The sequence below is a fragment of the Lagopus leucura genome, unplaced genomic scaffold (assembly GCF_019238085.1).
Source record: "Lagopus leucura isolate 7727_CA_CO unplaced genomic scaffold, USGS_WTPT01 Super-Scaffold_100021, whole genome shotgun sequence".
In the NCBI taxonomy this organism is placed as follows: domain Eukaryota; kingdom Metazoa; phylum Chordata; class Aves; order Galliformes; family Phasianidae; genus Lagopus; species Lagopus leucura.
Window position 1 is genome coordinate 3375919 of NW_024962274.1, and position 27396 is coordinate 3403314.

Below are 27396 nucleotides of genomic sequence, written 5' to 3' on the forward strand. Positions count from 1 at the left end.
AAAGAAGTATCTAATTTTCTGTGGGCTGGATATTTCATGGACGAGTTGATAGTTGGTGATTCCCTGTTCCTCTCCCTAGCCTAAAAAGGGTTCTGAAAGTATATACTGTCCTAAAATCCATTTGCATGAGTGCCTTTTTGAGTTATTAAAATATTCAGGTTGCATGTTTTCATGTCTGTCTTAATGTATTACTCACTTGCAATACCTTAAAAAAATTAAAGAAATTGTTCATGTATTGCTGGAATGCAAAGTTATTATAAGTCAGTCTTATTCTCTTAGACATTGTAAATTTCAGATTTAAAAGATCAGTGGGCTTTGCTGTTCAATAAAGAACGTGTGTATCGAAGCAATATATGAATATAGAAAAGCCTTCATCTGCCATCTATTTTTTTAAAAGGCTGTGGTATAGCATTGGTGTGTTCCTTTGCCTGTTATGAGTATGGCTTATGAACCAAAAAGAATGTTTTAAAAGTGAGTTATTGAACTCAACTGAGTTATTGAAGTGCTGCATTTTTTGAGAGTTCACAGTGTTGTCATATAATTTTAGCCTGTATGTTCAGAATTACAAATTCTCTGCTGTCATGGAGTTGATTTTTAGTGATTCCCGTGCAAGTAATCTTACTCTGAGACATTTTGTTGGACTAGAGATGTTCTTTTAGAGAGATGGCAACTGAGGTATATTTCAGATGCTTGCACTAACCTTTTAAAGCCTGCAGCTGTTAAAGGTCAAAGCCTAGTTATTTTAGTTTCATTCACTGCTGATATGCTTTCTGGAGCTGAGAACAATAGAGAACATTCTTCAAGTTCAAGTTCATCTTCAGAAGCTTACTAGTGAAATAGTAGTGAAATATATACAATGATAATATTGTTTTGTGGAATTGGAGTGGTTGGAGGTCTTTGTATAAATGCCACTTCGTGCAAAACTTACTGGGAGAGCTGTACACCTAGACACGCATGACTTTCAGCTTTGTGTGTAGAAGAATGCTGCAGAAACATTTAAGTATGGAAAGTGCTCATGAAGAAGGTGGCAGTGCCTGAGCAGTGAATGACACCATGCATGCACTTCGTTCGGGGAAACGCAAGAGCATCTCAGTTCTGCTTTAAAATACTTCTTGTGCTTGGTGTCAGTTTGACATGCTAACGTGGCTGAAGAAATTGTTTACTGTATGCATCTTACGCTTCAAAATTTTGTGTGGCGTATCTCTGTGAGCTTTATAATTCATTGCTCTTTAACAACGTCCTCCATCAGTATCACTGTAACATGTCTTCTGCTGATGAACGTCTGTATTGTTGCTCTTCATTAAATGACTCAATGTAAATTTATTGCTTTAGAAAACGATACATAAATACTTCTTTGCATTTGCCTTTCCAGGTGGCCAAGAGGAATATGTCCTGTCTTATGAACAAGTCAATCAACAAGAAGGTTTGTAGAGCTTGCTTAGTGTAACCTGACTGCACTCTGATATCAGAGTGGTTCATGTGCACTTATGTACCCAGTGCTATAATAAACTTCTTCATTGATTTTCAACTTCTATTATCTCTATTAAAATGAATGAAGCATAAAGGCATAAATTATTAAATTCAATTGCTAAATTATTTAGCATGTAATCCAAAGGTGTGCTAATTAATGTCTCACCACTGCGTGGTTTATACTGCATAAGGAAAATAGGGTATATTTGTTTCATCCATGTGAACTCAGGAAGGATAGTTTTCTTCTGTTTCAAATTGCCGTAGCATTCCCAATGTCGCTGTTCCCTTTTTGTCACAGGAAAATTCATGTCAGTAGATTATTTGTTTGTTGTAGAAAGCCTAAGTTAAAATATTTCCAAACCATTGCAGTCTGGCATTCCTGCGTGCTGCTTCTTGTAAGGCTGATTTGTTAGTTGTTAACCATGTGATTTTCTTTCAGAAAATAAAGAAATTTTGGATAAAGAGGAAATCAGTGGGAGAAAACACCTACCACACTTACATTTAGAACAAAATTATATTCACTGATTTTTAATGGGATCCTATTATTTCCTTTTCACCTTCTCCTGATCCTTTTTCTCTGCATATAATAAATGCATTTTTAGCATTCCTGTTCACCACCACAGGTGCAAATCGTTCCTTTATGTAGTCTGATAAAATATTATATATATAATCTGATTAAAAATATGATCTTTAAAAAAGGAATGCTTGGTATGTATTAAACATAGAATACAGTAAAAAACAGAGTAAATGTATATATCATGTGTACACAGATTCAATTAATAAGATTCAAGACATTCCTTTTGTGAATTGGAATTACTTCCAGGATTTAAGATGTATTTTACAAGTCAAACTGTATTTAATTTAGACTCGTGTAGTAATGACAGAACTTAAAACTAAAATTCATATGGTTGAAATGATATGACTACATATTTAGATATTACTGTTGTTACACTAATTGCAGTATAATTTGGTATCTTCTGTCCTTAAATTCCAAATAAAAAGTCTTTATAACTCTGTTACAGATTAAGCATGCTTTAAAAGATGCTATACTTCATTTTATAAATGTGATAGTAGTTAGGGGAGCTATAGCTATGTGAGTATGTAAGCTGGGATTTTAGAAATAATAAGGCTTTTCCCAATGGCAGGTTTGAAATTTAAGAAATAAGATGTGAAATGATTTTTAGACTTCCCATTTTACTGTTGTCATTAGAATGAAAGATGTTTGTGAAAAGGTTTCAGAATTCAAGAGTCATCTTCAGTTACCCTGAACAGGAATTTGGGAATAAAGATTTGACATCTTTGACTGCAGTATTAATTGATGCAAATACTTCAGCATGTTTTATTTTCTCTTCAGAAGTACATATTCTTTTAGGTATTAATACTGCTACCATGTGGTAAAGCTTATTTTGCTAAACTTTAAAGGTTGGTGATGTCATTGAAATGTAACTTCAGTTATCCTTTTACATTTGACAGTGAACTATACTCGACCTGTGATTGTTTTGGGACCCATGAAAGACAGAATTAACGACGATCTGATTTCAGAATTTCCAGACAAATTTGGCTCATGTGTTCCACGTAAGTTTCAGCAGATACTAAAGCAATTATAAGTGGGTTTTTGGTTCTGTGTTGTTACTTTCTTCATAGACCTAACCTTTGTATGTAGAGGTAAAATGTTGGGATACCTTTATAAAGTTTATTAATGGTTACTCTTCTCTTTACTTTCTTTGTTACAGTTTTGCAGTTTAAATGGAGGACTATTTTTGAACGGTGGGGGGGAGAGGGAACTTTTTTTTTTTTTTTTTTTTGTTTAAACGTTACTGGTTTGTATTTAAAGATACTACCAGACCAAAACGAGATTATGAGGTGGATGGACGTGATTACCATTTTGTCACTTCGCGAGAGCAAATGGAGAAGGATATTCAGGAGCACAAATTTATTGAAGCTGGCCAGTACAATAATCATCTTTACGGAACAAGTGTGCAATCAGTGCGAGAAGTAGCAGAAAAGGTAAATCAATGCCGGTTGTTTTATTTACTGAGGTGATTATTTGACTATGCTGGCGGGAATAGGAGAATGGCAAGAAGCCACTGGGAACCCTCTGACCTTAGAAGGACTTTGTACAAACCTAGAAACAAAGAGCATTGTTACAAATGCATTTAAGAGAAACAACCAGAGCGTCGTGATCAAACTGTGAAAGAAGAGCAACTTCTTAAATGCTGACAATCTAGTCTTCCACCCATCGTTCAAGATCCTTCAACACTTGGCATAAGTGTTGGGCCAAATACAACAAATACTGGCTGTCATATCACAAGAGGGAACACAGACTAGTTACTGCTCTTAATTCTCTGTTTCTAGGGCATGTGCCACATTTGAAGAGAAACCACATGAAAGATGTGGACAGGTCAGCATGAATAGAAAAATACAGTGCTGGAACGTACATAAACTTCGTTTAATGTTACTGCTTAGCCTCTGGATCCATGGAGTAGATCCTGGAAAAATTTATCATCAGTTGAAAGCAAACAGTTGTGCATTTTTTATGTGGGAAGAATGTATTTGTTCCCTAAGAATTCCTGAAATAAGATCACAGAATCAACCAAGGTTGGAAAAGATCTCCAAGGTCATCCAATCGTTCACCTGCCACCAGTATTTCCCCACTAAACCATGTCCCTTAGTACAACATCAAAATGTGCCTTGAAATTCTGTGTGGTTTTTTTTTTTTTTTACTCAATAGAACAGAAGTAAATGACCCTGGCAATCCCTTCTCTCAGGAAAGGATAAGGAAAATGCATTCAGGAAATGTGTTTTAGGATGTATGTAACCTACTGTCTTTATGGTGCTTGTGTGCCTGGCTTGCAGAATTCTGCTAGGTCTCCTGCTAATGAAAAGGATGTTCTCATTTCAGACTACCAACAAAGGCCTTCCGTTCTACTTCCCCTACACTGCCCCTTTCTAAAATGGTGATATCACAAATTGTTCATATGCTACTCAAAGGAAATAAATAAAAATATGTGGAGTAGAAATTACTGTATTAGATGTAAGAGGTGCTGAGCAATAGGAGGAATCTTTGAGATGAGGTCATGCTGGAGCAACGGCAGGTTAATAATGCTGGATAAACAACCCTGCTGCATTCTGCTTCAACCCCCTGAGGAATAAGCTATATTTGTTTCCTAAATAATAAAAAGTAATCAGCCCAAATAAATGTAATTCATGCAGTTCTCAAACCTGGTGCTCCCCAGGTTGATACTCGACAGTGAATGAGAAAGATTATGTTCAGTTCCATCTGCCTGTTCTGAGGTGACAGATTTGCTTGGCATCAGAGGCAGTTCATTCCCTCAGAAATGTTCATCAAGGCATCTGGCTCTTTTCTAAACTCTGTCATGGCTACATCCTTAAATAAACCCTAAAATGGTGGTGTGGTTGTATGTACAGCTGCTCTGTACTCTTCATTGTTGATTGGGCTGAAGCTTCTGATGCAGAGAGGATGGAAAAAGAGTCAGGAACATCTCTAGTTATGCATGATCCCAGAGGAGTGAGCACTTTGGGACCATATGCTAGATTAGCGCAATCCTGATATCATTGATGCAGGTGCTCTAGTTTCATTGGCTTTGGTGGAAACGTAGTTTCTCTTCTAAGTTATTATACTAATAAATGCATAGCTGTGACTTAAACGTCACTTATTGTCATTTTTCCTTTTCTCTCTTACTTTTAGGGTAAACATTGTATTCTTGATGTTTCTGGTAATGCGATCAAAAGGTTGCAGATTGCCCAGCTGTACCCAATCTCCATTTTTATTAAACCCAAAACAGTGGAAAATATCATGTAAGTAAAAGCAAAGTACCTCAGACTAAATTGTTTGAGACTATGACAGTTGCAAATTATGTGAAAATAATTGTAATACTTGAATTTTTTAAAATGTGTAAATGTTTGTTTTGCTCATGAATGGGTTGAATTTCTAGGGACTTTTAAACTAAGTTTCTAATCCAAGTCGCAAGTTGCTGAGAATGACTGCCACTGAGTATAATTCCATATAACATGGTGTCAGAACTGCTCATTCTCTCTACAGTCTCCAGTTAGAGACATATCTGCTTAGATATGTCATTTAGGAGACTGCCTTTATTTGGTTAATACTCACACACTGGTTTCAAATTGTATTTCCAAAGATGAGAGGTAGTTTCTTTACGTGTATAATGTTTTCAATCTCAGGGAAATGAATAAACGCTTAACGGAAGAACAAGCCAGGAAGACATTTGAGAGGGCAATGAAACTGGAGCAAGAGTTTACTGAACACTTCACAGGTTTGTTTTGTTTGGCCAGAGCTGAAATGTTATTGCCTTCTGTATGATAATTGCTTCACCACTGAGATAACGTTGAGCTGTTTTTCAAGCTTATCTGTGATTGTTCTGAAGCATAAAACTATGCAAGTGCATCTATGCTGATACCAACTGCATCAGTGAATTCATTATCTGTATAAGTTTGTCACTCAATTTACTCTTTAAAACCATGGAACTTTCTACTGTGTTCCTTGGTATTAAAAAATGCAGATGTCTGCTTTGTTGATAAATTTTACACCTAAAGCTTTTTATTTGCTTTCAGTTTTTGAAATCCAGAAATAAAGAATGTTAGTACTGATCTCTGTAAACTGGACAGCAGGGTCTGCAGCGTGCACAAATGCAGTTTGTTAACTGTAGCAGCAAGAGGTAGACTGCAAGCACTCAGGCTGTGCTTACTTTTTCATCATGGCATGCAAATGAGGAGAGTAAGTCAGGACCTTCAGGAGGACAGGAGCGAGCCTTTTCTATTTGTATCCTAGGTAGACACTCACTCCTTTCTTTTCTATTACATTCTTTGGCAGTATTTTAATGTTTGCTGCCCCATCCACCTCCATCTTTGTGACGTGTCACCTCTGCCCAATTCCTTCTTCCACATATTTTTTGTGGGCAGAGCTACAAATGCAGACCTTCCTTAAATAGTTTGCTCAACCTGCTGGCTTCATATGGGAGGAAGTTGAAAGACCCAGCAGACTCCCTGCTTCAGTCTTCCTGCTGCCTCATTCCCCACATTGAGTGCTGCCCACCCAATGAGCAACTTAAGTGTCTCCCTTTTTGTCTACCTCCCTCTCAGTTACTTTGCAGCTGTCACTGTTTATCCCTACATCAAGCTCTCCCATTCTTCCCATAACTCTATAACCATCTATACTCAGAAAGCTATCGCACTCTCCAAAGTATATTGCAAATTCTTCATCTTACAGAGTCATTTACCAGATGATTTGCAAGTATGTCAGGTTTGTTGTTTAGGAAACTGATGAGTTTATTTTAATAGATGTTCAGTATTTAGTTAGCAGCTGGTATTCACCCAGGTTGTCTTAGGTATTAAGCAATTCTGTTAGAAGATAAGGGCCAAAATTGAAGATACTTGAAAATCATATGGTTCTTTTTTAAGAGCTCTAGTGCCTGTGACCATGTTTCTTTTAAGAAGTGTAAGACTTGTTGACTGGGGCAGATAGCAACATCCCATGGGCAGATTTGTCTTTGCTTTGTCTTTAGGAATTTAAGCAATTAGGATATTTCAAAACATTACAATCTCATTTACTGCTGCTGCCTATATGACTTACCTGCCTCAGTAAATTGTGTGAGCATTCCCTAATCTGTTAAAAAAAACTACATCATGTGGAGTAACTGAAATCAACTTCATCAGCAAATTAGGCTTAAACTGAGTCAAACTTCACACTACAGCATAGGGGAGAGCACATCCATATTGTGTTTTGAGGGTGTTGGGCTTTGCAAGGACTTTGGTTGAAACATCTGGAGAATTAAGATGTTTGCCATGTAAGGATGTTCCTACATCTTTCCACTGCGCTGCTGTGCTGAGGATTACATGTGAACTATTGAAAACTGGACCACCTCGTCCTCCCACAGACACAAGGGCTTGGAAGCAGCAGTAATAAATTAATGCACAGAGAAGTACATCTGGCCCACCTCCAATATTTATCTTTCATATTAAACTTTGTTTCTTGGCTTATCTCAATGCTGAGGTGATGATCCTAATTAGAAAGAGGTTGCTATCTCATGGTGAATGCTTTCTCAGGCTGATGTGTGGTAAGAACAGCTCAAACTTCACTTTGCCTTCATTCTCACCAGACTGCATGTTAGTTTGATGTGTCAAACACATCGTGGCTCATTTCTAATTATTTTTTTTAGCCTTGGAGAAAATGTATCTAAGAGTCTGAATATTAATTGTATTTTAACTATATAAAACTTGAATCTATTTGCTGCACAACAAACCCCATTAGTTCATGTTCTCTCTTGCCAAAACCAAAGTTAGTGCTCACAGACTGCATGAGGACACAGCCCTGTGCAGTCTTGTCTTTTTCTCTTGGAAATGCAAATGAAAGCACCAGAGTCTGTGGAATGACTTGGGCCAACTCTAGCTTGTATTTGGGAAAGGCAAATAAACCTCCTCAGCTGTATATACATGAGCCTAAAAGGAAAACCACAACCGAACCCCGTGCTTTTGTGTGTCTTGTAACAACTGTCAGCAGCGTCTGTCCATCTAGAAGCACAGGAATCAGAGTTCTCAGTAGGCATCCATTCCTTCAGTGATCCAAAATCCCTTTGCTGCCCTGTGAGAGAAAGTTACATCTTGATTTAGAGCATCTTGGTTTCTGTAAGGAGCAAAGAAAGATGACTCCGGATTGCCACATTGTGTTTTGCAGCTATTATCCAAGGAGACACACTGGAAGAAATCTACAACCAAGTGAAACAGATCATAGAGGAACAATCTGGGCCTTACATCTGGGTTCCAGCAAAGGAAAAATTATGAAAACGGATTTTTGCTTTCCATTTTCTAACTGATATCACCCACTACATCTGACAACTCTTAAGCCCTTCCAGTGGAGCCTGCCTCTAGTTCCTCCCAGTGTGGTTCATACCCTAACCATCACGTTCTGCAGTTCCCATAACGCTTTAAATTTGATGTCTCTCTTAGTTTAAATAATTTGTATTATTGTGTGTTGTTGGTTTGCCATTTTTCAAACATGACAGTGGAATGGCCTGACCAGCTATTACTTTGGGGTGGGGGTGGGAGGGGATTGCTTGGTAAAATTCCTTAATGTTTAAGGGAAAGTAACTTTCAGAGATTTTTCAAAAAGCTTTATAGACATTCTTTTAAAGTTTCATAACAATTGAAAGAAAAGTTGTATTCCAGGAAGTTGTAAATCATGAGTAACTTTGCACGCTTAACTTTAATAGCATGGTTTGGTCAGCGCAATCAACTTCAGGTTTTATTTTCTGAGTTAAATTCTATTCTCACAGATTTTTTTTTTCTTTTATTTCCAGGCAGTTAAAGAGAAACTTTCAAATTTTGAGTTAACGTTTTCATTGACTCCCATCACTCCTTCTCAAGGGATATTCATTTCCATAATTTCATATGGATATTCTTACAATCTATTTTTTCATTTTTTTGCCAATAAAATTGCTAGGGATAAAGATGTGTAATGTTTTTAATCTTCCTCGTGCAGCACTATTTATAGTGTCTTACAGAAATTGTTTATAGATAATGGTCATTACACTTTTTGAGCCTAAAACATGTCTAGGTGCTAGGAAACCTTGTATTTTCAGAGGAATGCCAAATTTCCATTGGCACTAATACAGAAAACAGCTGCAGAGATGGTTGTTGGGGCAATGAGAGAGCGATTCGTAGCCTAAAAATGTGTGTTCTTAGGGGTCAGATTTTAATGAATATTTTACCCACAATAACTGCCTATTTTGTTATAATAAATATATATATATATTAAACTTTCTTTAACTAAACTCTGTAACTATGGGAATTATTTTCTTTACATAGTTGCGCACACGTATAAATATATATATATAAAAATATATATTTTTCTTTTACCACCTACTCCTAGCTTTTTGTTTTGAATAAAAATACAGATTAGAATTTACCTTCCTTAATCACGTGAAGTCAAATGGGCTGTGGTGGCTGGGCAAAAAGTCCAGGGAATTATTAGTTACAAAAAAAAATATGTGCGAGTTCTCCTCTTTTCTACGGAATTTCAGGTGTTTGTCTCTTTCTGTTTTTCTTTGTAATATGCATGTCTTAACCAAAGGGAGAATTCAGAGTCAAAGATGCATTTTATTTTTCTGTATATGTTCATCTTGGATTGCATAGGTGCGAGATCTTCCATTTGCAAAGCACAAACTTCTGTGCAGAATGTTATAAATATGTTGTAGCAAAACATGGAACTACCTTCAGTAATGAAAATCTCTATTTCTCGTATGATGTGGAACCTGCCATCGCTTATTTGAGGCTGATTGTTGATGAGGGGGATGTACTTATGGCAGTCACAGTGCAGTCACACAACCACATTCGCTTTGGTTTGTAAAGAATTATTAACACTATCCATTCCATTTGTTAGAAAGAGGAGAACAGCTAATAAACTTCATTGTACAATGTATTTGTCAAGTGTGTTTTTCATCCAAAGAAATACAGGTGGTGTAGTATTATAAAATAATTGGCTGAGGCTTTAAATGAAGGTGATGTGATAGAGGAACAATGGCGATCAGAGTGGGGGCAAGTGAAGTTATTACTCTGAATGCTGGACAAAAAATGTCGCTGGTGTTAATTGGGATGCTTACAGGACTTGAGGCACGTGTCGGCTGCCAGTGTATGGCCTAAAATCATTTGTGGGTTTGTTTCTGTTTTTTCTGTGCTAAAGCATGCATGCAGTATTTTTGAGAATCCTTCTGTATTTGGAAATGCAGTATGTAGATGAATCGCTTAGCTTGAATCTACTCTTACTTCTCGAGCCCCAGCACAGAGGGAATTCAGACGACTCGAGGTGAAGATTCCCTTCCACAGCCTCACCTTACCCCTGTGAGTCAGTGTAGCTGTTGATCTAAGTCTGTAGGTGGGGCTGAAGTGGTAACAACTTCATTGGTGCACTGAATATTTTGTAATTTCCTAGTCTTGACTTTTTTTTTCCAAGCATGAAGGCAGCCTGCAGAGAGGTAGGCTGTTTTTTCCCTTTGGTGACGTGTGCCAAAGTAAGCAAGATAAATTGTTGAACAAAGTGCACCTGCATTTGAATGCTGCTGATTTTCACCAAGAAGCACAGTGGGGAGAGCAAACTTGCAGAAGCACTGTTCTGTGGGAGTTCTGAAGGCTGGAAAAGGCACAAATCCCAGCGCTTTTAAGATGAAGATCTCTGAAAATGTCTTCTTCCTTCTCTTGGTTCACACTGGTAAGTATCTCCACAAGCTATTTTGCCTTGGCGTGGTATCTTTGGGATTGAGTAATCTGTGATTTGAGAGTGCAGAGGGAAACCAGTACCACTTGAGAAACCAATTCAAGTGCTCAAAAAAAGGAATAGAGAGAAAAAATAGGGAAAAAAAATCCCACAAAATATAAAGAATATAAAGGATGTATTGAATGTCATGTGTGTCTTGCCTTATTAACTGCACTAAATCTACTTCTAGTTCCACACTCTCCGTTTTTCACAGATGTGAACAGTTCTGTAACACTTCTTTTTTCCTGTGTGTAAATAAATAAATAGCAAATTACCTTATTCTACTCAACAGGGCATGTGTGACGCGCTGGTTTTCTCCTGTCACTCTCAAGTTCTAGTGGTGAATGCTTTAAATTTCACCAGAGGTACAGAGGCTGTTTCTGAAGAGACTCTGCAATCTATTCAATTTAAAAAAATAACAAAAACATTCTGGTTCTGAAATTATCATAATATATTCCTTTTTTTATTGTTTCTATTGAAAACCTTTGTTAGTTATTAATATTAATATTAATAAATCTTTTGAGAAGATGTTACACAATGCAGCGGTGTTACTTTCAGCAAAGGAGTTTGGACCAAGATTGTGTATTAACTTGGGTTCAGAGTCTCGCCTGCTATTTCAACATGTTCTTGTCTGGCAACAGAAGGATAGTCTGAGTACAGACCTTGTCTGTGCTCGAGCTCACTTCAGACGGGTTAACTTGTTTGGGGATTTGTTGTTACAGGAAAGCGTCTGTTCAGATCCTGGGTGATGTCCAGCAGTTTTGTAAGGGGCAGATTAAGTGCATCTCTCAGGTGATGTGTAGGCAGTGAGGAACAGATTCTTGCTGTTTCCCTACTGTGGTTGAAAGGTAGGGCCAAATGAGCTTTGCTTCATGTTTCCTATAAATGTGCCTAGTGGTTTCTTCATACGATTCATGCATTACCTGCAGTATGTTTGTATCTAAAGCCAGAATGTTGAGGCTGAAGAAAGGCACTTATCTATATATGCTGAGAGGCAAATTTCAAGTTGCTTATATTTGGGAGGAGTGAGGAGGAAGCCTTCATCAGTGAAAACCTGGGTTTTTCTTCCTGCCCCACGAAATAGATGGAGAAGATTTCACGCAGATAAATGAGGCAGATGTTGAGTTTCCATAAGGTGTCTGTTTTCCATGACTCTGTAGTACATTTCTTTCTGTTCATTCGTGGGACTGACCCTCCCTTTTGGTGACTATGGAAACAGCCTCTCATGAAAGAGTGCTTTGAAGAGACAAGTTTACTTTTCTAGTTTTCATAGCAAGCCTAGTGGCGAGGCTTCAGCTCCTAGAGTTGTTTTTTATTCAGTCCAATGAGAAAAGGGACAGGACTTCAGGTTGTAACCAGCAACACTGGTCTCTGCTCAACCTCCTTGGTTTTGTAGCCTGTCGTTTCAAATAACGATTTTAAAACTTCTGGCTCAGTAGAAAGATTCTCTGTGTGTCCCAGGACATCTTGAGCAGACAGTTGCAGACTATCGCTCTTGCAGCACAGAGTGCTCTCAAAGATTATTCTTTTGCAGTATATATGGCTTAAATGTGTCTCCATCTGTTTGACAACACGTCTGACCCTAGCGTTTGTTCTGGAGAATTCTTTGCAGCTGCAAAATAAAAAAAGAATTGTCCCATTTTTCTTCATAGTTAAATGACCATTTTGTACAGATGGTACCACGCACATCTGCAGGGTGGCTCCAGAAAGCAAACCTGAGCTTCTCAAAGACTTTTGTGCCCTTCTGTAAAAAGAACACTGGCACAGAAATTCAGAAACCTGCAGCCTCCGATGGTTAATACAGAGGTTTCACAGAATCACAGAATCCCATGAGTTGGAAGGGATCTCTCAGAATCGTCTGTCCAGCCTCCTGCTAAAGCAGGTTCCCGACAGCAGGTTGCCCAGGAAAGCATCCATGTGGATCTTCAGTATCTCAGAGGAGAATCCAGCACCTCTCCTGGCAGCCTGTCTCAGTGCTCTGGAACCCTGAAACTAAAGAAATTTTTCCTTGTGTTCGTATGAAACTTCCTATGTTCCAACTTGTGCCCATTGTCCCTTGTTCTGTTGCTGGGCACCACTGAAAACAGCCTGGCCCCGTGCGCTTGGCACCTGCCCGTTAGGTATTTGTAAGCAGTGAGAAGATCCTCTCTCAGTCCTCTCCATGCCATATTCTTCAAGGCTTTAAGAGCAAGCTGGCCTCTGTGACCTTCAGAGTACCCATATTTCTGTGGCATAAATGCCATCAAGTTTTGGTATCAGACTTGAACCTATCCTGTTCTAGTCCAAATAACTAGTGTTCTTGTTAAACTGAATGAAAGCAGAAGTGTGAAAGCTCGCTTTTGAATGATCCCTGATTTTTAATTTTTTTCATTCTCGAAGGAATAAAATGCAAGGTTGGTCCTTTGAGAACCTGTTACCTGTTACTTCTCTTTTTTTTTAGTAAGATTTTCTCTTGGCGTTGTGTTTGCAGCTCTCAGCCTGGAACGTGTGCGGTGGTGCACCATGTCTAACCAAGAGCTTTCCAAGTGCAAGGACATGAGTAACGCCTTTGCTGGGGCTGGCATCCTTCCCCCTTTGGAATGCATGGAGGGAGAATCAGCTGCTAACTGCACCCAGATGATCAAGGTGAGTTGTAAATGATAGATGTCAGTGATTTAATTGCCCTGCGTGCCTAATAATAAATCACATCACAATGTACAGAGGTCTGCAATGAGTGTCTCATCCAAACAGCTTCATAACATTCATGTCTTTGGAAAATCAAAGCATATATACATTTCTTTTTAAGACATAAAGATGTACGTATGGAACTGAATTCCAGCATGGCACTGTGTCTTCTCTACAGCTAGTCACATATGGCCAGTCATTAGGAACACAAGCAAACGTCTTAAACGTTCTTTCTGAAGCACTAATCTTTGATTTGGGAATTGTATTAGATTTATTTAGCAGATATTTAAGAAGGGGTGGAGTAGTAGGATGGAGACAGCAGTTAAAGCTGTGCTGCTGAGCCTTTAAGTAGATTGTCTTCAGAGAAACTCTGCATAATTCTCCTTTTTCAGAGCCTCCCATGGGAATTATTGTGTATACAAATGAGTGTCGAGCCAAATGTCAGTACAAAACAGGGTACGTGAGGTAGACAAAGCAGTGAGCAGAAGGAGCAGAGGGCATGCTAACCTAACTGTATTAATTCAGCATGCTCAGTTTGGACAAAAAGCTCAGCTTTGCAAAATGGTGTTTGGGTAACAATTCCCTCCTTAGAAGGGAGTGAGAAATAACAAGTGGAAATTCAAGGAAGGTGGGAGGTTGGTGATCACAATTGTCTTCACTGGCAGCGTGTGAGGGAAGAGGAGGATGACTGGATATGTTCATAAATTGTACTCTTTGTGCTTGCTGTTATAAAACTTGAGTAGCTGAACTCAGAAACCTGCGGGTGGATAGCGTGAGTATGTAGCTTCCTGATAAAATGGATCTTCACTATAGGCAAGGCTTTGTCCTTGGCACCTCTTCTTTCTTGTACTAATAATCTACTAAATGTTTAAGCTGTTCTGTTCAGTGTAGGGCTGCATGGAACACCTGACTCTGCATCTGTGCTGAACTCTGCTCCTTGAGGCCAAAAGGGGGGGTGGGACACACTGGCTCAGCAGGCAAAGATATGCTGTTTTATAGCACTACCCAACTTGGACTTAGTTCTGTGAACGTGTTAGCATATGGATAATGTGTTTTTCTTTGAAGATGCTTAGAAATTGAGAAATGTCTAAATATTAAACTCAGAAACCTGATAATGTTTAATTTGGCCATAGTTATTAGCAGTGTTTAAACACCTCTAAAGGTAATTCTCAAGTATTGTGACACACAGAAATGAAGTCCTTCTGAAAACAATTAACTTTCCATTGCACTGTATCAAAAATCATGTGGAATTGTCCCATGCTTTTGTTAGATGTAGGAGAAAATCTTTGCTACGAACAGAACTACTCACACTGTTCTCGCTATTCCACTTCAGCTGCTACTGTATGTATTTACAGGAGCTAAGGTCTGTAGCGTGTAAACTGCTTAAGGTTAAATACAATAATAGGTATTTTTTTCTCTTGTGCTGTGACTTATATGCTGAAGTTTAGCCACAAGCTGTTGATAGGAGCCTTTTTGTTTAATGGGAGCTCAAAGGCTCAGCTTTCCAATCTGAGAAATGCCGCCTTAGATGGAAAAATATACCCATAACACAGCCGTGGTCTCCTATGGGCAGCCCTTCCCATTCTATCTGCTCTGCTGCCTGTCCACCACCACTACCAGAGGCTCTTTTTGTTTTCCCTGGGAGTCAGGTCTTTCTAACTCCCAATTCTTACTGTCAGGTATCTCTGCTAAACAACAGACCCTGTTTGGTTCCCAAATTGTTGTCCTGGGCCCTGACTCTCCCCAGTGGAATATTGGATCAGGTTATTCCAGACTGCATCTGCTCTTTAAAATGCAAATATCTCCCAACACCAACTCTTCTACAGATTCCCTTGGAAATTGGTTCCCCTTTCATTCATGAGAAACAGCTCTCAAGATATGTAATGTTTCAGCTAATCAGTAATTTTTTTTTCTTCATTTGAGACAAATCAGTTATATATTTCAAATTACACGACATCTTCAAATCTGACATAGGTGCCAACATCAGTGAATTGTCAACACTCTCAGATGATCCCTTTTCGCATTTTATGTGGATCAGCCTGGAGAAAATGGCTTTCTACTAGTCCTAGCCCTACTCTACCCAATGCTCAGCATACTGCCGAGGGATACTGTCTACTATCCTCTCAGGTGCTGAACCAGAGGTAAAGCAAAATGGTTAAGAAGCCTGGCATCACCTTAGAAATGCAAAGTATCAGTCAGATTGTCTGATTGTTTTCTTGGCCATACTTCATCTTGTTGGAGGTGCTGTCTCCTGGGCACTAGGCTCAGTACACGATAAACAGATAACACAGGTTCAGCAGATCAGAAGGATGCATAGCAGTTCTTTCCTTCTTGCAGCTGTGGATGGTCCTGTGTGTGCCTACATAAAATCCAGTGTAATTCTAAGCTTCAACATGCATTCTTACCTTGTGTCTGCACAGGATTACTTGGCAGATGCAGTGACACTGGATGGTCGTTGGATTTACCAGGCTGGAAAGGAGTATGGACTGAAACCTGTGGTTGGGGAAGTATATGATCAAGGTATAATCAGACTAAAAAACTTTTGGGTCACCTAATACAAGTTTTTTTTCTGATGTATTTCTACTGTTTCTATTGTATTTTGGGATCCTCTACTTGAAGACCCCAAACTTTAGGTCATTTGTTCATGTGTGGGTATTCCTGTCCATAATTAAGTATGGGGGGAAATGGGAAACAGAGGGCAGCAGCCCAGCCCTACCACTAAGTACATCATGACCCTGGGTGCTCAAAACCAAACGTCCCCATGATCCAGTGGCCAGCTGTCCCTGTTAGGTTATGAGCACAAGTCAGAGATGAATGGACTTTAATGGTTTCTGATCCATGTAAGTCAGATTAAATGACTTTACAGTACCTTAAGACCTTTAAGTTAAGTTAATTAAGACCTTAATGCTATGAATTATCTAAAAATTCTCTAAAAGAGAATTAAACTATCTATAGGATAATCAACTTTCTTGGTGTTAATCCAATCCAAATATATTTATAACCACAGAGAATTTCTTCTCAGGATGATTCTCTGAGTATCTTTCATTTCGCCTCCTGTTCCAAGTTGCTTTTGGCCTTTTCTATGACATTGCACACCACAGAGGTGCTGGGGGAGACATGTACCCACAGTCAAGCCAGGAGCAGTGTGACTGCCTGTGTGGGGGGGAGCCAATTAACTGCTTCTATTTCTCCCTGTGCTGCAGAGATTGGAACTTCATACTATGCCGTGGCTGTGGTAAGGAAGGGCTCCAACATCACCATCAACAGCTTGAAGGGCGTCCGCTCGTGTCACACGGGCATCAACAGAACTGCAGGCTGGAACGTGCCCGTGGGTTACCTAATGGACAGCGGGCGCCTGCCAGCAATGGGATGCGACCTCCCAAAAGGTGAGAGCTGAGAGGACAGAGATCTGTTCCTCGGCAGTGTCTTTCTGCACGTTCCTGGGACATCTGCACGTGGGCAGAAATGGGTGGCTCTGTGCTGTTTTGTTTCTTGGTCGTTTTTCTGCTCCTTGTAAGATGAAATAGACCAAACATAGGTCTGATGGAAACGGCAAGTTTGTTTGAAACTTGGAAACTTTAAGAACAGAATGGCTTATCCCTACAGAGATGTGCTGTTCAGATATTCTCGAATGAGATCTTGTTTATTCACTGCTAAAGATGTCTCATTCTGGTTTCACTTCTAGCTGTTAGTGACTATTTCAGTGCTAGCTGCATTCCTGGAGCCAACAGTGCCAACTATCCCACATCCCTCTGTCAGCTCTGCAAAGGGGATTCATCTGGGCAGAACAAATGCCAAGCAAATTCACAAGAGCAGTACTATGACTACAGTGGGGCTTTCAGGTAAAAATCACATCTCTGTCCCTTTCTATCTCTGTGCTGTATCCACAGCCATATGTCCAATGCTGCAGGAAACTGCAGCAAGAGAATTTTCAGTTGATCTTGTTAGAAAACCTGCTGTAGTGTTAGAATAACCATGATTTAAACTTAGAGACTGAACAAAAGTAATTTTGAAGCCACTATTTCAGGTATTAATATCTGATTGTTAAAATTAGATATCTAGCATTTGTACTGGGCAGGGCAATCCCACTGCTGTTGCTTTGTTTGGTATCTGTTGACAAAAGTTTGTTTGTTTCAGTGGTTTGCATTTTTCCTTGTAAAACAGGATGGCCCTTGGAAGTTGATAGCTGACTGGCCACCCTGCCCAGCTGTTTGTTATCTCACCTCAATTGCACTGAATTATCTTATCAGTTATCTGCCACCCTACCCTGCTATTTCATTTATCTCCCTTCAGTTGCACTGAATTCTCTTACTGGTTTGCTCTGTCCCCCATTTTTGCACGCTTTGTTGTATTTCCCTTCTTCCTCTCTGTGTGCTGCATTGCAGTTCCCAACCCCCAAGTAACAGCACTGACAGAGCAGAGGTATAATTTACTCGTATTCCTCAAAAGATTGTGCAACTGCATTAGACAGAGAGCTCTGCTGGACAAAGAAGGTCATCGTGTTTGTCCCAGGCAGCACAGAGCATGTTGTCCACGTTCACCAAATGACAGCAGTAGTTTACTTCATGCTCTGTCAGCCACTGGTCCCTGCCTTGAGCTAAATTCTCAGCACAACGAAATAGGTCAGTGTCTGCTGGCTGATGGAACGTAGCATGCAGCCCCCTGGCTGCCAGCCTGCAGTGCTTGATGCGTGGAAGCTGTGCTTTATAATGCATCTTTGTATTTGGGTTTGCATTTATTAGGTGTTTGGCTGAAGGTGCTGGAGAAGTTGCTTTTGTGAAGCACAGCACAGTGCCTGAAAATACCGACGGTAAGTGTTGAACAGCGGCTGCAGCTCTGCAGAACAGTGCCTGCAATGCCACTGTAATGCCAGATGTTTGATTTACCTTCAACTGAGGAATGAGCAAAAATGCTCTAATAGTGGAAGTAGATGAACACATATATATATGCACTAGGAATTTAGATGAATCCATGTGATTCTATTATTTTTTTTTCCCCAAACATTTGATAGTTTCAGTAAAGGTGAGAGATGGGATCCTCAGCTGCTTTTGGAAGGAGAGTTTAAGCAGCTCTAAACTTGTAGTTTTGTACCTGGGCTGTTATAAATATGTTGCTTGTGCCCAGCCAAGCGGGAAATCTGTTGACAAGATGTGGCCTCCCCTGTCTGGCACTTTGAGAACTCTACCTTGAGCATAACGTGTTTTAATGTTGTGGGCCTGTTCAACCATAGTTACAGCAGGGAAAAGTAATTTTAAAAATGAAGTATTAGATCTAATCTTAAGGATGCTCTGTGTACCACTGCAGACCCTGGTATAGATCAGTGCAGTCTCACAAGTGTTATTCTGTGTATCTTGTTGGAGGTACAAGTCTGAAGGGCCGTATGCATGCATGGGATACGTTGTACAATCAGCAGTATTGCAGTGATGCTTAGGAAAGCTCTGTTCTGCTCCACATGTGATGTGATGCTTGAAGCATCATGACTTGGATTCAGAAATATCAGAAATATACCTGCCTAATATCCATTTTGTCAGCATTTTCTGTCTGTTTTCAGGAAGAACTCTTTCTACTTGGGCCCAGCAGCTTCGCTCCAAGGACTTCCAGCTTCTGTGCCGCAACGGCAGCACGGCTGATGTAACAGAGTGGAGAACCTGCCACCTGGCCCGAGTCCCAGCTCGTGCCGTGGTTGTACGGCCGGACACAGATGGGACAGCTGTCTTCCAGCTCCTGAACCAGGGACAAGTAGGACAGTGATTTTTTCATCAATCCATTACAACTCACCCACTGGCTGAGCTGAAGATATGTGGGTACCTTTGGCTCTGTGGGGTCTGGAACAGTATGGGAGGCACTCAGCATCAGTAGGGCCCTGATGGGAGTTGCAGAGTTCATTTTTGCCCTCAAAGTCTCACGGACACTGAAAATTACCTAAGAGGGGTGATTTTGTTTTGTCTTTATGCTTGTCTTTTCCTCTGTCAATTCTTAACCTGTAAATCTTCCGTAAGGAAAACCTTAATTTTTTGTCTGTTATGTAGGCAGGAGATTTTCTCCTGCATGTAAATGAAGTCATCACAGAAGTATGGCAGCAGGTAGAGGTGTGTGTGACAGGTGTTTTTTCTTTAACATTACAGCAAAGATTTAATGGTGTAGGCACCCAGTTTGAGATGTTTGACTCCACAGCCTATGGTGCCCAGAACCTTATGTTCAGAGACTCCACCACAGAGCTCGTTGCAGTCACGTCTCAGAACTACCAGGCGTGGTTGGGTGATGAGTATCTTCGTGTCATGCAGGCCCTGAGCTGTGACCCCAACAGTAAGTTGTCTTCTTCTCTTCAAAACTGTGCACAAAGATAGTGGATAATGGAGACCATCTTTATTCTGCTGTCATCTTCTGATTCTTTGAGTCTTATGGCAAGATGCCAATCTGATCTTCAAGCATGAAGGAAGGATGGCTTTTACCTAGAAATGGTATTACACTGCAGAATGCTTTCCTGTGCAAATGGGCCTATGCTGTGCCACAGGATGCAGATGTTTCCTACCCTTTGGGGAGTGTGTGAGAGACATGAATTTAGTAGGTTACTACTACTAACTAGAACTCAATTTCTCACCTGCTAGAAAGGGGAAATTGCAGTAATGTGTTGCTCTGTAAAATCAGATGTGTTTGTTGTAATCTTCTCTGCCGTCAGCAGGATGTAAAAAGGAATTGCTGTGCATTCTGGTGCACTTGGAAACACAGGTTAATGATCATGGCAGCTGAGCCCCTAGACATGCCCTGTGCTGTGGCAAAGTCCCCCACCTGCAGGACTTGCCTCTTCTGAGGGCTGTTTAGTGACTGCTGGCTGTGAGGGAACCTGTGTTCAGGGTGTATTTTTACTGCACTCTTGTGACAGCAGACTGTAAATAATCAATATCTTACAGCTGTGCTTAGTGGTCAGTACTCATAAGAGTTCTTGCTCCTTCACACCAATGGATGTGTAGTGTGGACATACCTCTAGTCTGGAGACCTCAGTGGTACCAAATCAGGTGTATGTCTGAGCTAGAGAATAGGAGGGAAACACAGAAGTAAATATTTTGATAGCATATATGACACGTGATGCAGGTGCAGTTGTATGCCTCCTTTTCTTTTACAAAGGAAGTGAGCTGTAGTATTTGTTTTCCATTTTCGTGCAGCATTGCCAGAAAGCCTGAACTGGTGTGTTGTTTCCACTGAGGAGATTTGGAAATGTGGTGAAATGGGGACTGCCTTTAGGAATAAGGATTTGAAACCAGAAATCCAGTGTATTTCAGCCAAGACAAAAGAAGAATGCATGGAGATGATCCAGGTAAGCTGTACGATCCTTGTGCAATAAACCAATCAACACAAGCTGCTCTCTGCTGGGTAGGTAGGATTAGAGGGATGTGCTCTTAGGTGATCAGCAGGCAATACTGGATTTCAAGGAGGTGATCTGCAATTCATATCCCGTGAATGGGCCTGAACCCTGGTGCTTTTTCCATTGTAACAAGTGTTTTGCTCCATCTCTGGAGGCATTTAAGGCCAAGTTGGATGGGATCCTGGGCAGCCTGATCTAGTGGCAGGCAACCCTGCCCGTGGCAGAGGGGCTGGAACTAGATGATCTTTAAGGTCCCTTCCAACCTAAGCCATTCTGTGATTGCTCTTTGGCTACCAGACCTGTCTGCTGAGATGCAGGATATGATGCTGGAGTTGTCATTGTAGCAGGGAAGGGAAGATCTCTGCTGTTTTTTCACAAAAATTGTAAACTATTTTATTTTTCAGAAAAAAGAAATTGATGTTGTAGCTTTGGGTGGAGCTGATATTTACATTGCTGGGAAGACATATGGCCTTGTACCAGCTGCTGGAGAAAGCTTCTCTGGTAAGAACGTCAGAAAACAGAGATGTTATTTTTCAAAACAGCCCTAAAAGCACAGGCTCTGTTCCTTGGCCCCGCTGGGAAAGCTGCTTGCAGAGGAAATGAGTATTATTATCCTCACGTCATGGATAGAAGAGAAAATAAGGAAGGGCTGGGTTCCTGCAGTGAATTAGTGAGAGTTCTGTCTGTCCTGCTCCTGGACAAGGTTCATTCTTTTGCAGTCCTGAGTCTTATGGTTACGTATTTGTCTTTTCAACTCTGCAAAAAGTATTTTAAATGGAAAAATGAATATTCACAAAATCAAAACATTTTTAACATGCAGACACAGAAATTACACAGCGTATACTAGTTTAAGACAAATTCTTACTATAATTGTGTTGGTGTTTCAGAATCGTTGATGAAAAGAGTGTTTGTGGGTGTAGGGCAGAATTTCAATATGCTGCAAAACTCACGGAAGTTTTTGAGTTGTCACATAAAAACAACTCCTTATAACAGGTCTAAGTCACTACTGACCCAAACATTGCTTTCAAGGGGTGTATTCATAATAGCTGGAGTTATGAAATCCTTTCATGTCCTCTCTAGTTTACATGGTTCAAGTATACGGGCCATGAGTGAATGCAACGTTGTGGAGTAGTAAAAGTGAAGAATTCTGTGTGTGCATTCAGAGTTCCTGACTGGCTGATTATTGGTGCAGTTAAATTGGCACCAGAGAAGTGTAGTGGTTATGCACACTGTCATTAAGCAATGGGAATGCTCAAGGAAAACCATCATGGTTTTTTTTCTGTTTGTTTCTGCAAGCTGAAGACAACAATAATGCATACTATGCGGTGGCATTAGTGAAACGGAATCCATCCAATGCATTCACCATCAATGACCTGAAAGGGAAGAAGTCCTGCCACACAGGACTGGGGAGAACTGCTGGATGGAATATCCCCATTGGCGTGCTAATTAAGAAAGGCTTTATTAATCCCAGAGACTGTAACATTCCTCAAGGTAAGAAGACATACAGTAACTGTTCAATTATAAACTTTCATTAGGGAAGTACAGTCTTGATATTGCAAAGCTCTCTATTAATTTTGTGAGGGATTGTTGCCTTTTTAATGTCACATTTTGAAACTGTAAGCTTGCTGATTAGGCTAATAGAGGGGCTATGTTGAGAATGTTACCTCTAACATGAAAGTGTTCCTTTCACAAAGTCATTGCTTAATTCAGGGTGGAGGGATGATTTAGAGCAACCTGCTGCTCAAAGTTAGATCTCATTGTCCAGGGTCATGTCCAACCAAATTTTGAGTAACTCTGAGGATGGACATTTCACAACCTCTCTGGGCCCTTGCCCCACTTTTTGTCCATTTTTGGTACAAATAATTTCTTCCCTTACATCTAATTAGAATTTTCCTTATAATAACTTCTATTAGCCTTCATTGACACAAAAGTATGCTGCCAACTCTTGCTCAATGTGTTGCCCACCAGGACCTCCAGACTCGCAGCCTTTCATGATTTATTCCTACTTGAAGCAGGATTTTACATTCACCTTTGTTGAATGTTGAGATTCCCATCAGTGTGTTTCTGTAGCCAGCCCTGCTCCATCTCAGCAGCAGCCATGGCCTCCAGTGTATCAAACTGTGAATGTTCATTCTGATTTTCAGAAATGTAGATGAAGTGTCTTTTTAAAATTGAATCAACTTGGTTTATCATCTATTGCAGAAAAACCTGCTTCCACACCTGTCCATCTCCATTCTTGCTTGAGGATGTTGACTGCAGTCAGTGTCACTAATAGGACAGTCACTGAAACGCATGCAGTCTATACAGATGTATGTCCTTCTAGGTGGTACTTCCAGCTCTGGGAAGTCATTGCAGTAAATGAGGAATTGTTGTCTGGAATTTTATTGCACTTATTTTCAAACGTTATTTAGTACTGGAGCAACATAGTAATAATACAGTGATAATAATCAGTTAAGTGGTACTTTGAAAATATTTTAATTTGTGAATTTCAGTAAGGCAGCTACAATTCATGATTTTAGTGTCCTGCTGAAACTGGTGTTTGTATAGCCTCATGAGAACATAACTACCCTTCCTTGTGAAGAGACTTCCACTTACACTGATTTGTCTTTTTTTATTTTAAGCTGTGAGTGAGTTTTTCTCTGCCAGCTGTGTGCCTTCGGCTGAGCAGGATAATTACCCATCAACGCTCTGTCAACTGTGTATTGGAGATAATAGTGGAAACAATAAATGCAGTGCAAGTAGCCAAGAACGGTATTACAGCTACAGTGGAGCCTTCAGGTAATTAGCACACGTGGTTGTTATTTGGTCTGTCAGTTTGTCTGAGTGCAAGCAGGTACCGCTCTCTATCTTAGTCACCAAGAAGCGTAATTCCTTTTAAGAACAGCCCACTAAAAACAGGAGCAGCCTTCCTCTTTGCAAGATGCTGTGACAGTCATAGCAAAAGAGGTGTGTCTGTGTGTATGTGCATGCCAAAGCCTCTGGCCAGCTTCCTGGCCTGCAGCCACACAGATGAGGAACAGCCAAATCCCCGTTTCTGTTTACAGAGCAATGGGGACTCACCTAGTGAGGAGCACATGGGTTGTCACCAGTCTGCAGCCCTGCTTTAATTGTGTGTGACAGCCTGCCACTCTGGCCAGGTCATCCATAAAGAGCTTACGCAGGGAAATGGGCAAAGAGTAGGCAGTACTGGGTGGCTCTGGGTGTGTGCTGAGCGTGGCAGGATAGGAGCAGGGAACTGGGGATGGGTCTTCTCTGTCCTCACCGTTTATGGTGGTATTCAAAATAGGTTTCACAACAGCACAAGCAACTATGTTCAAATATCACATCCTTTTCAAAACAAGATTGGTAAAGGTATAGGAGGCAAAAATAGTGTAAAATTGAATAAATACTTCGTATAACAGTGAACATCAACATTTGGGGTCATTAATTGGGTAGATATGGAAGTTTTTCCCTGGCCTTCATCTTTAAAGGTGCCTGCAACAGAGCTGGCAGTGAGTGGCCATCTTCCTTCAGAGGAGAGCCTTGAACAGCAGCTGCCTGATAAATACTCAAGTGCTGACTTCATATTCTAAGCCTCATGCAAGTCTTTTCACAGACTGTAATGACTGCTGTATTGTGTGCAGGACAGCGCCAGTTACAACGTGGGAAACAGCAAATGATTGTAAAGCTGTGCTGTTCTACATATTCATCCTGAAACTCACTGGCATGGGATGCCACACTCATAGAAGAAGGAGGAAAGTTTTGGATGCTCTTGGCAAATGGGGCCTCTTCTGCTTCAGGAAATTAGGGAAACAGAACCTAGTTGAGGAACATACTGTTAGAAACGGCAGTTATTTTAGCTGTGTGTCTTCAGTGTAGAGGGCTGTAAAGCAGCATCTGTGAATGCAGTAAGATCACTCCAACCTGGAAAAAAAACCACCATGAAAGTGCTTGTGCACACATATGCAGAACCTGGTAAACACTTATGCACTCAAGGAGTCTTAATGGCATATACTTAGTATGTGTTTTAAAAGGTGTGAAAGTGTTGTTACCAAATGGGGAGCAGAGCACTGAGTATCATTTATCCTCTGCTTCTTTGCTTATCTAATATTGACCTTTCTCTGTCCTTTCTCCCATCGTTATTATTTCCTGCTCTATTACTCTCTTGAAATTCTTGAAGTATTATTTAAACTTTGCAGTGGCGTTGGTTTTTCTCTCATTTCAAGATGCTTCCTTTCTTGGTTTGCTTCTTCTCTTTACTTTGGGGTCCAATGGATTTATTTGCAGGAAAGTATGCAAGAAAGGTTGATTTCTAAATCTGTCAGTTATTAGAAATGATGTGGTCCCAATAAAGATGCTCTAAATTGAACTTCTATCTCACATTTCATAAAGGTGCCTGGCAGAGGACGCTGGGGATGTGGCCTTTGTGAAGCACTCAACAGTGTTTGAGAACACAGATGGTATTTAGTTTTACTTGACCCTTTATTACAATTGAGTTATTTTTCTTGAACCTTTTAGCTCTAAAGCATGCAATGAGTGACAGTGACTAGTTTCTTCTTTTAGGTAAGAACACTGAAAGTTGGGCCCATGACTTGAAGTCCAGCGATTTCCAGTTACTGTGCCGGAATGGGGCCCGTGCTGAAGTCACTCAGTTTGCTCAATGTCACCTGGCTCGGGTGCCAGCTCAGGCCATTATGGTTCACCCAGACACCAACATTTTTGCTCTGTATGGACTACTGGACAAAGCTCAGGTAATAATTATACATTTATTCTGGTGGTGAGTTATGTGTCTAGGCTGACCATGCCAGGCTGCCACAGGCATTTAGCCTCAGTATCGATGGGAATCTAGTTTTAAAAGCAATACTGAGCATCTCCGTGCTATGCTTCAGTCATTTCCTTAACTCCTGTGCAGCCAAACCCTGTATTGCACAATAATGCTTACACAGAAGAACTTAATGGAAGTACAGGTCTTTCCAGATAGTAACAAGAACCAAAACTCTTGTAATTGCCAATGGCAGGAGTCCATACGTTATCTACTGGAGTGTCTTAAAATGAGTGCAGGGTTTCCAGTTGTGTGAACTTCTGTACTGAACAATTCGTGTTATACTAGAAAAATGTGGCACTTAATCTTGCTGATACTGAAAATTTTGCATTGTCTTCAGGACTATTTTGGAAATAACAGCAACAGAAATGGATTCAAAATGTTTGATTCTTCAGCTTTTCAAGGAAAAGACTTGATCTTTACGGATTCTGCGGAGAAGATAGTGCCAGTAGAAGAGAGGAGGACATATGCAGAATGGCTGGGGAGTGAATATGTTGAGTCCCTTGAAGGGATGCAAACACCACAGTGCTCTGGGGCAGGTAATAAGTTAATACAACAACACCTACTAGTCATTACTTTTGTTCCCTTCATTATTTTAGGTCAGTTACAGGGCCTGGGCTAACTTGGTCTAAATGGCAACTTCCAGGCCACCCCTGGCCTAGCACCTTTTCTTCAGATGAGCTGCTGTCTGAATAATATGTTGTGCTAACATTTTAAAGCCTCTTCCTGCCACTTTGCAGGCAAGGTGCTTACACCATTTGCTCATTGGGAAGTGGGGTGGGACTGGAAGCTGCCACTGTTCATGTGGATGGGGTGGAATTTGAGGCAGAAACCATCAGCACTGCTCCAACATGGCTTACAAGATCAGTCCAAATTGAAGTACTTCTGTCATCGTTGCTGATGTTGAATGATGCTGGGCTGAAGGACTGCCAAGTGCTGTTAGATAGATACTGGTTTTTTGATCTGTAGAAGAATTTCTGCATCTTGGAAGGCAGTATTAAAGTCTTGTCTAGAGATCCACTCTGGCCTCCTTGCTGGTAATGTTCTGATTCCTTCATCCCTGCTTATCCTATCCTCACCTTGCTGGAGGCAACAGTTTCTCCTGAGCTCTGCTGCCAGAAGAGGTAAGTGCACAGAGGATGGACAGGCCATGGACTGAGAGAGCACCTGTAGTCCAGAGTACCACCCCTGCCATCTGCAAGGTCCTCAGCCTCCCAGTAGAAGAAAGCAGGGGGAATCTCCAAAGTCACTGGAGGAAAAGGAAAGCCAGAGAAACTTGGAGGGACTGCCTGCTGGCAGAGGAGAAAGGATGAAGTCCAAAGTGTTCATCCACTGAGCTCCTTGACTTCCCACAACCAGTATGCTCACTGCTTCAGAGACATGTCCTTTTCCCTTGAAATCTTTGCTGCCGTTTCCACCAGGAAATGTGGCTGTCCTCCTTCTACGGGGGTTATTTGAGTGCCTGTCAGCAACACTTCTGTTTTCTGTTAGTGAAAAAAAGTAGCTCACTACTGATTACCTGCTTCCATGGCAAGTGACTTGCAGCACTCAGTTTTTATTCTTATCCATAGCTGCACTAACAACATGTGCTGCTATGCTGCTGGCAGACAGCATCCTCCTGACCACAGCCGCCACCTCATGATCCCGGGATGTAGAGAAATTCAGCGTAATAAAAAAAATATATGTACAAAAACATACTGTAAATAAATGTAACGTGAGAAATAAACAAGAGAAGTCAGCACACGCTGCCGTCTGTACGCGGGTAAAACCACCGCGTCGCACTGCGGTGTCAGCTGCGTGCCTCCAGGCATT

The 27396-nt window shown here is 40.6% G+C and overlaps 2 protein-coding genes across 11 annotated transcripts in view; both read left to right on the plus strand.

Moving 5' to 3' along the window:
* Positions 1 to 9925, plus strand: part of DLG1 (discs large MAGUK scaffold protein 1) — a 131039-nt gene extending 121114 nt beyond the window's left edge. For all 10 annotated transcript variants that reach the window (XM_042878197.1, XM_042878200.1, XM_042878202.1 and 7 more), the window contains 6 exons: positions 1373 to 1423; positions 2944 to 3045; positions 3305 to 3477; positions 5180 to 5289; positions 5674 to 5765; positions 8183 to 9925. In XM_042878197.1, coding sequence (XP_042734131.1) covers positions 1373 to 1423; positions 2944 to 3045; positions 3305 to 3477; positions 5180 to 5289; positions 5674 to 5765; positions 8183 to 8289 — 635 coding nt within the window. In that variant the 3' untranslated portion in view covers positions 8290 to 9925. The remainder of the gene's footprint in view (positions 1 to 1372; positions 1424 to 2943; positions 3046 to 3304; positions 3478 to 5179; positions 5290 to 5673; positions 5766 to 8182) is intronic.
* Positions 9926 to 10471: 546 nt separating this feature from the next.
* On the plus strand, positions 10472 to 27310 carry MELTF (melanotransferrin). The gene is made up of 15 exons (XM_042878480.1): positions 10472 to 10711; positions 13227 to 13381; positions 15841 to 15940; positions 16624 to 16806; positions 17106 to 17262; positions 18163 to 18230; positions 18972 to 19159; positions 19546 to 19726; positions 20584 to 20735; positions 21188 to 21284; positions 22080 to 22274; positions 23405 to 23561; positions 25155 to 25222; positions 25326 to 25513; positions 25925 to 27310. Exons 1-15 carry the CDS (start codon positions 10666 to 10668, stop codon positions 26204 to 26206), a joined length of 2217 nt encoding a protein of 738 aa, XP_042734414.1. The 5' UTR covers positions 10472 to 10665; the 3' UTR covers positions 26207 to 27310.
* Positions 27311 to 27396: the final 86 nt, after the last annotated feature.

Excerpts from the sequence above, each read along its gene's own strand:
- MELTF (XM_042878480.1), top strand. The coding sequence starts at position 10,666 with ATGAAGATCTCTGAAAATGTCTTCTTCCTTCTCTTGGTTCACACTG. Across the intron at positions 23,562-25,154 it reads AGCTACAGTGGAGCCTTCAG|GTGCCTGGCAGAGGACGCTG; the intron begins GTAATTAGCACA and ends CATTTCATAAAG. Across the intron at positions 25,223-25,325 it reads AGTGTTTGAGAACACAGATG|GTAAGAACACTGAAAGTTGG; the intron begins GTATTTAGTTTT and ends TTCTTCTTTTAG.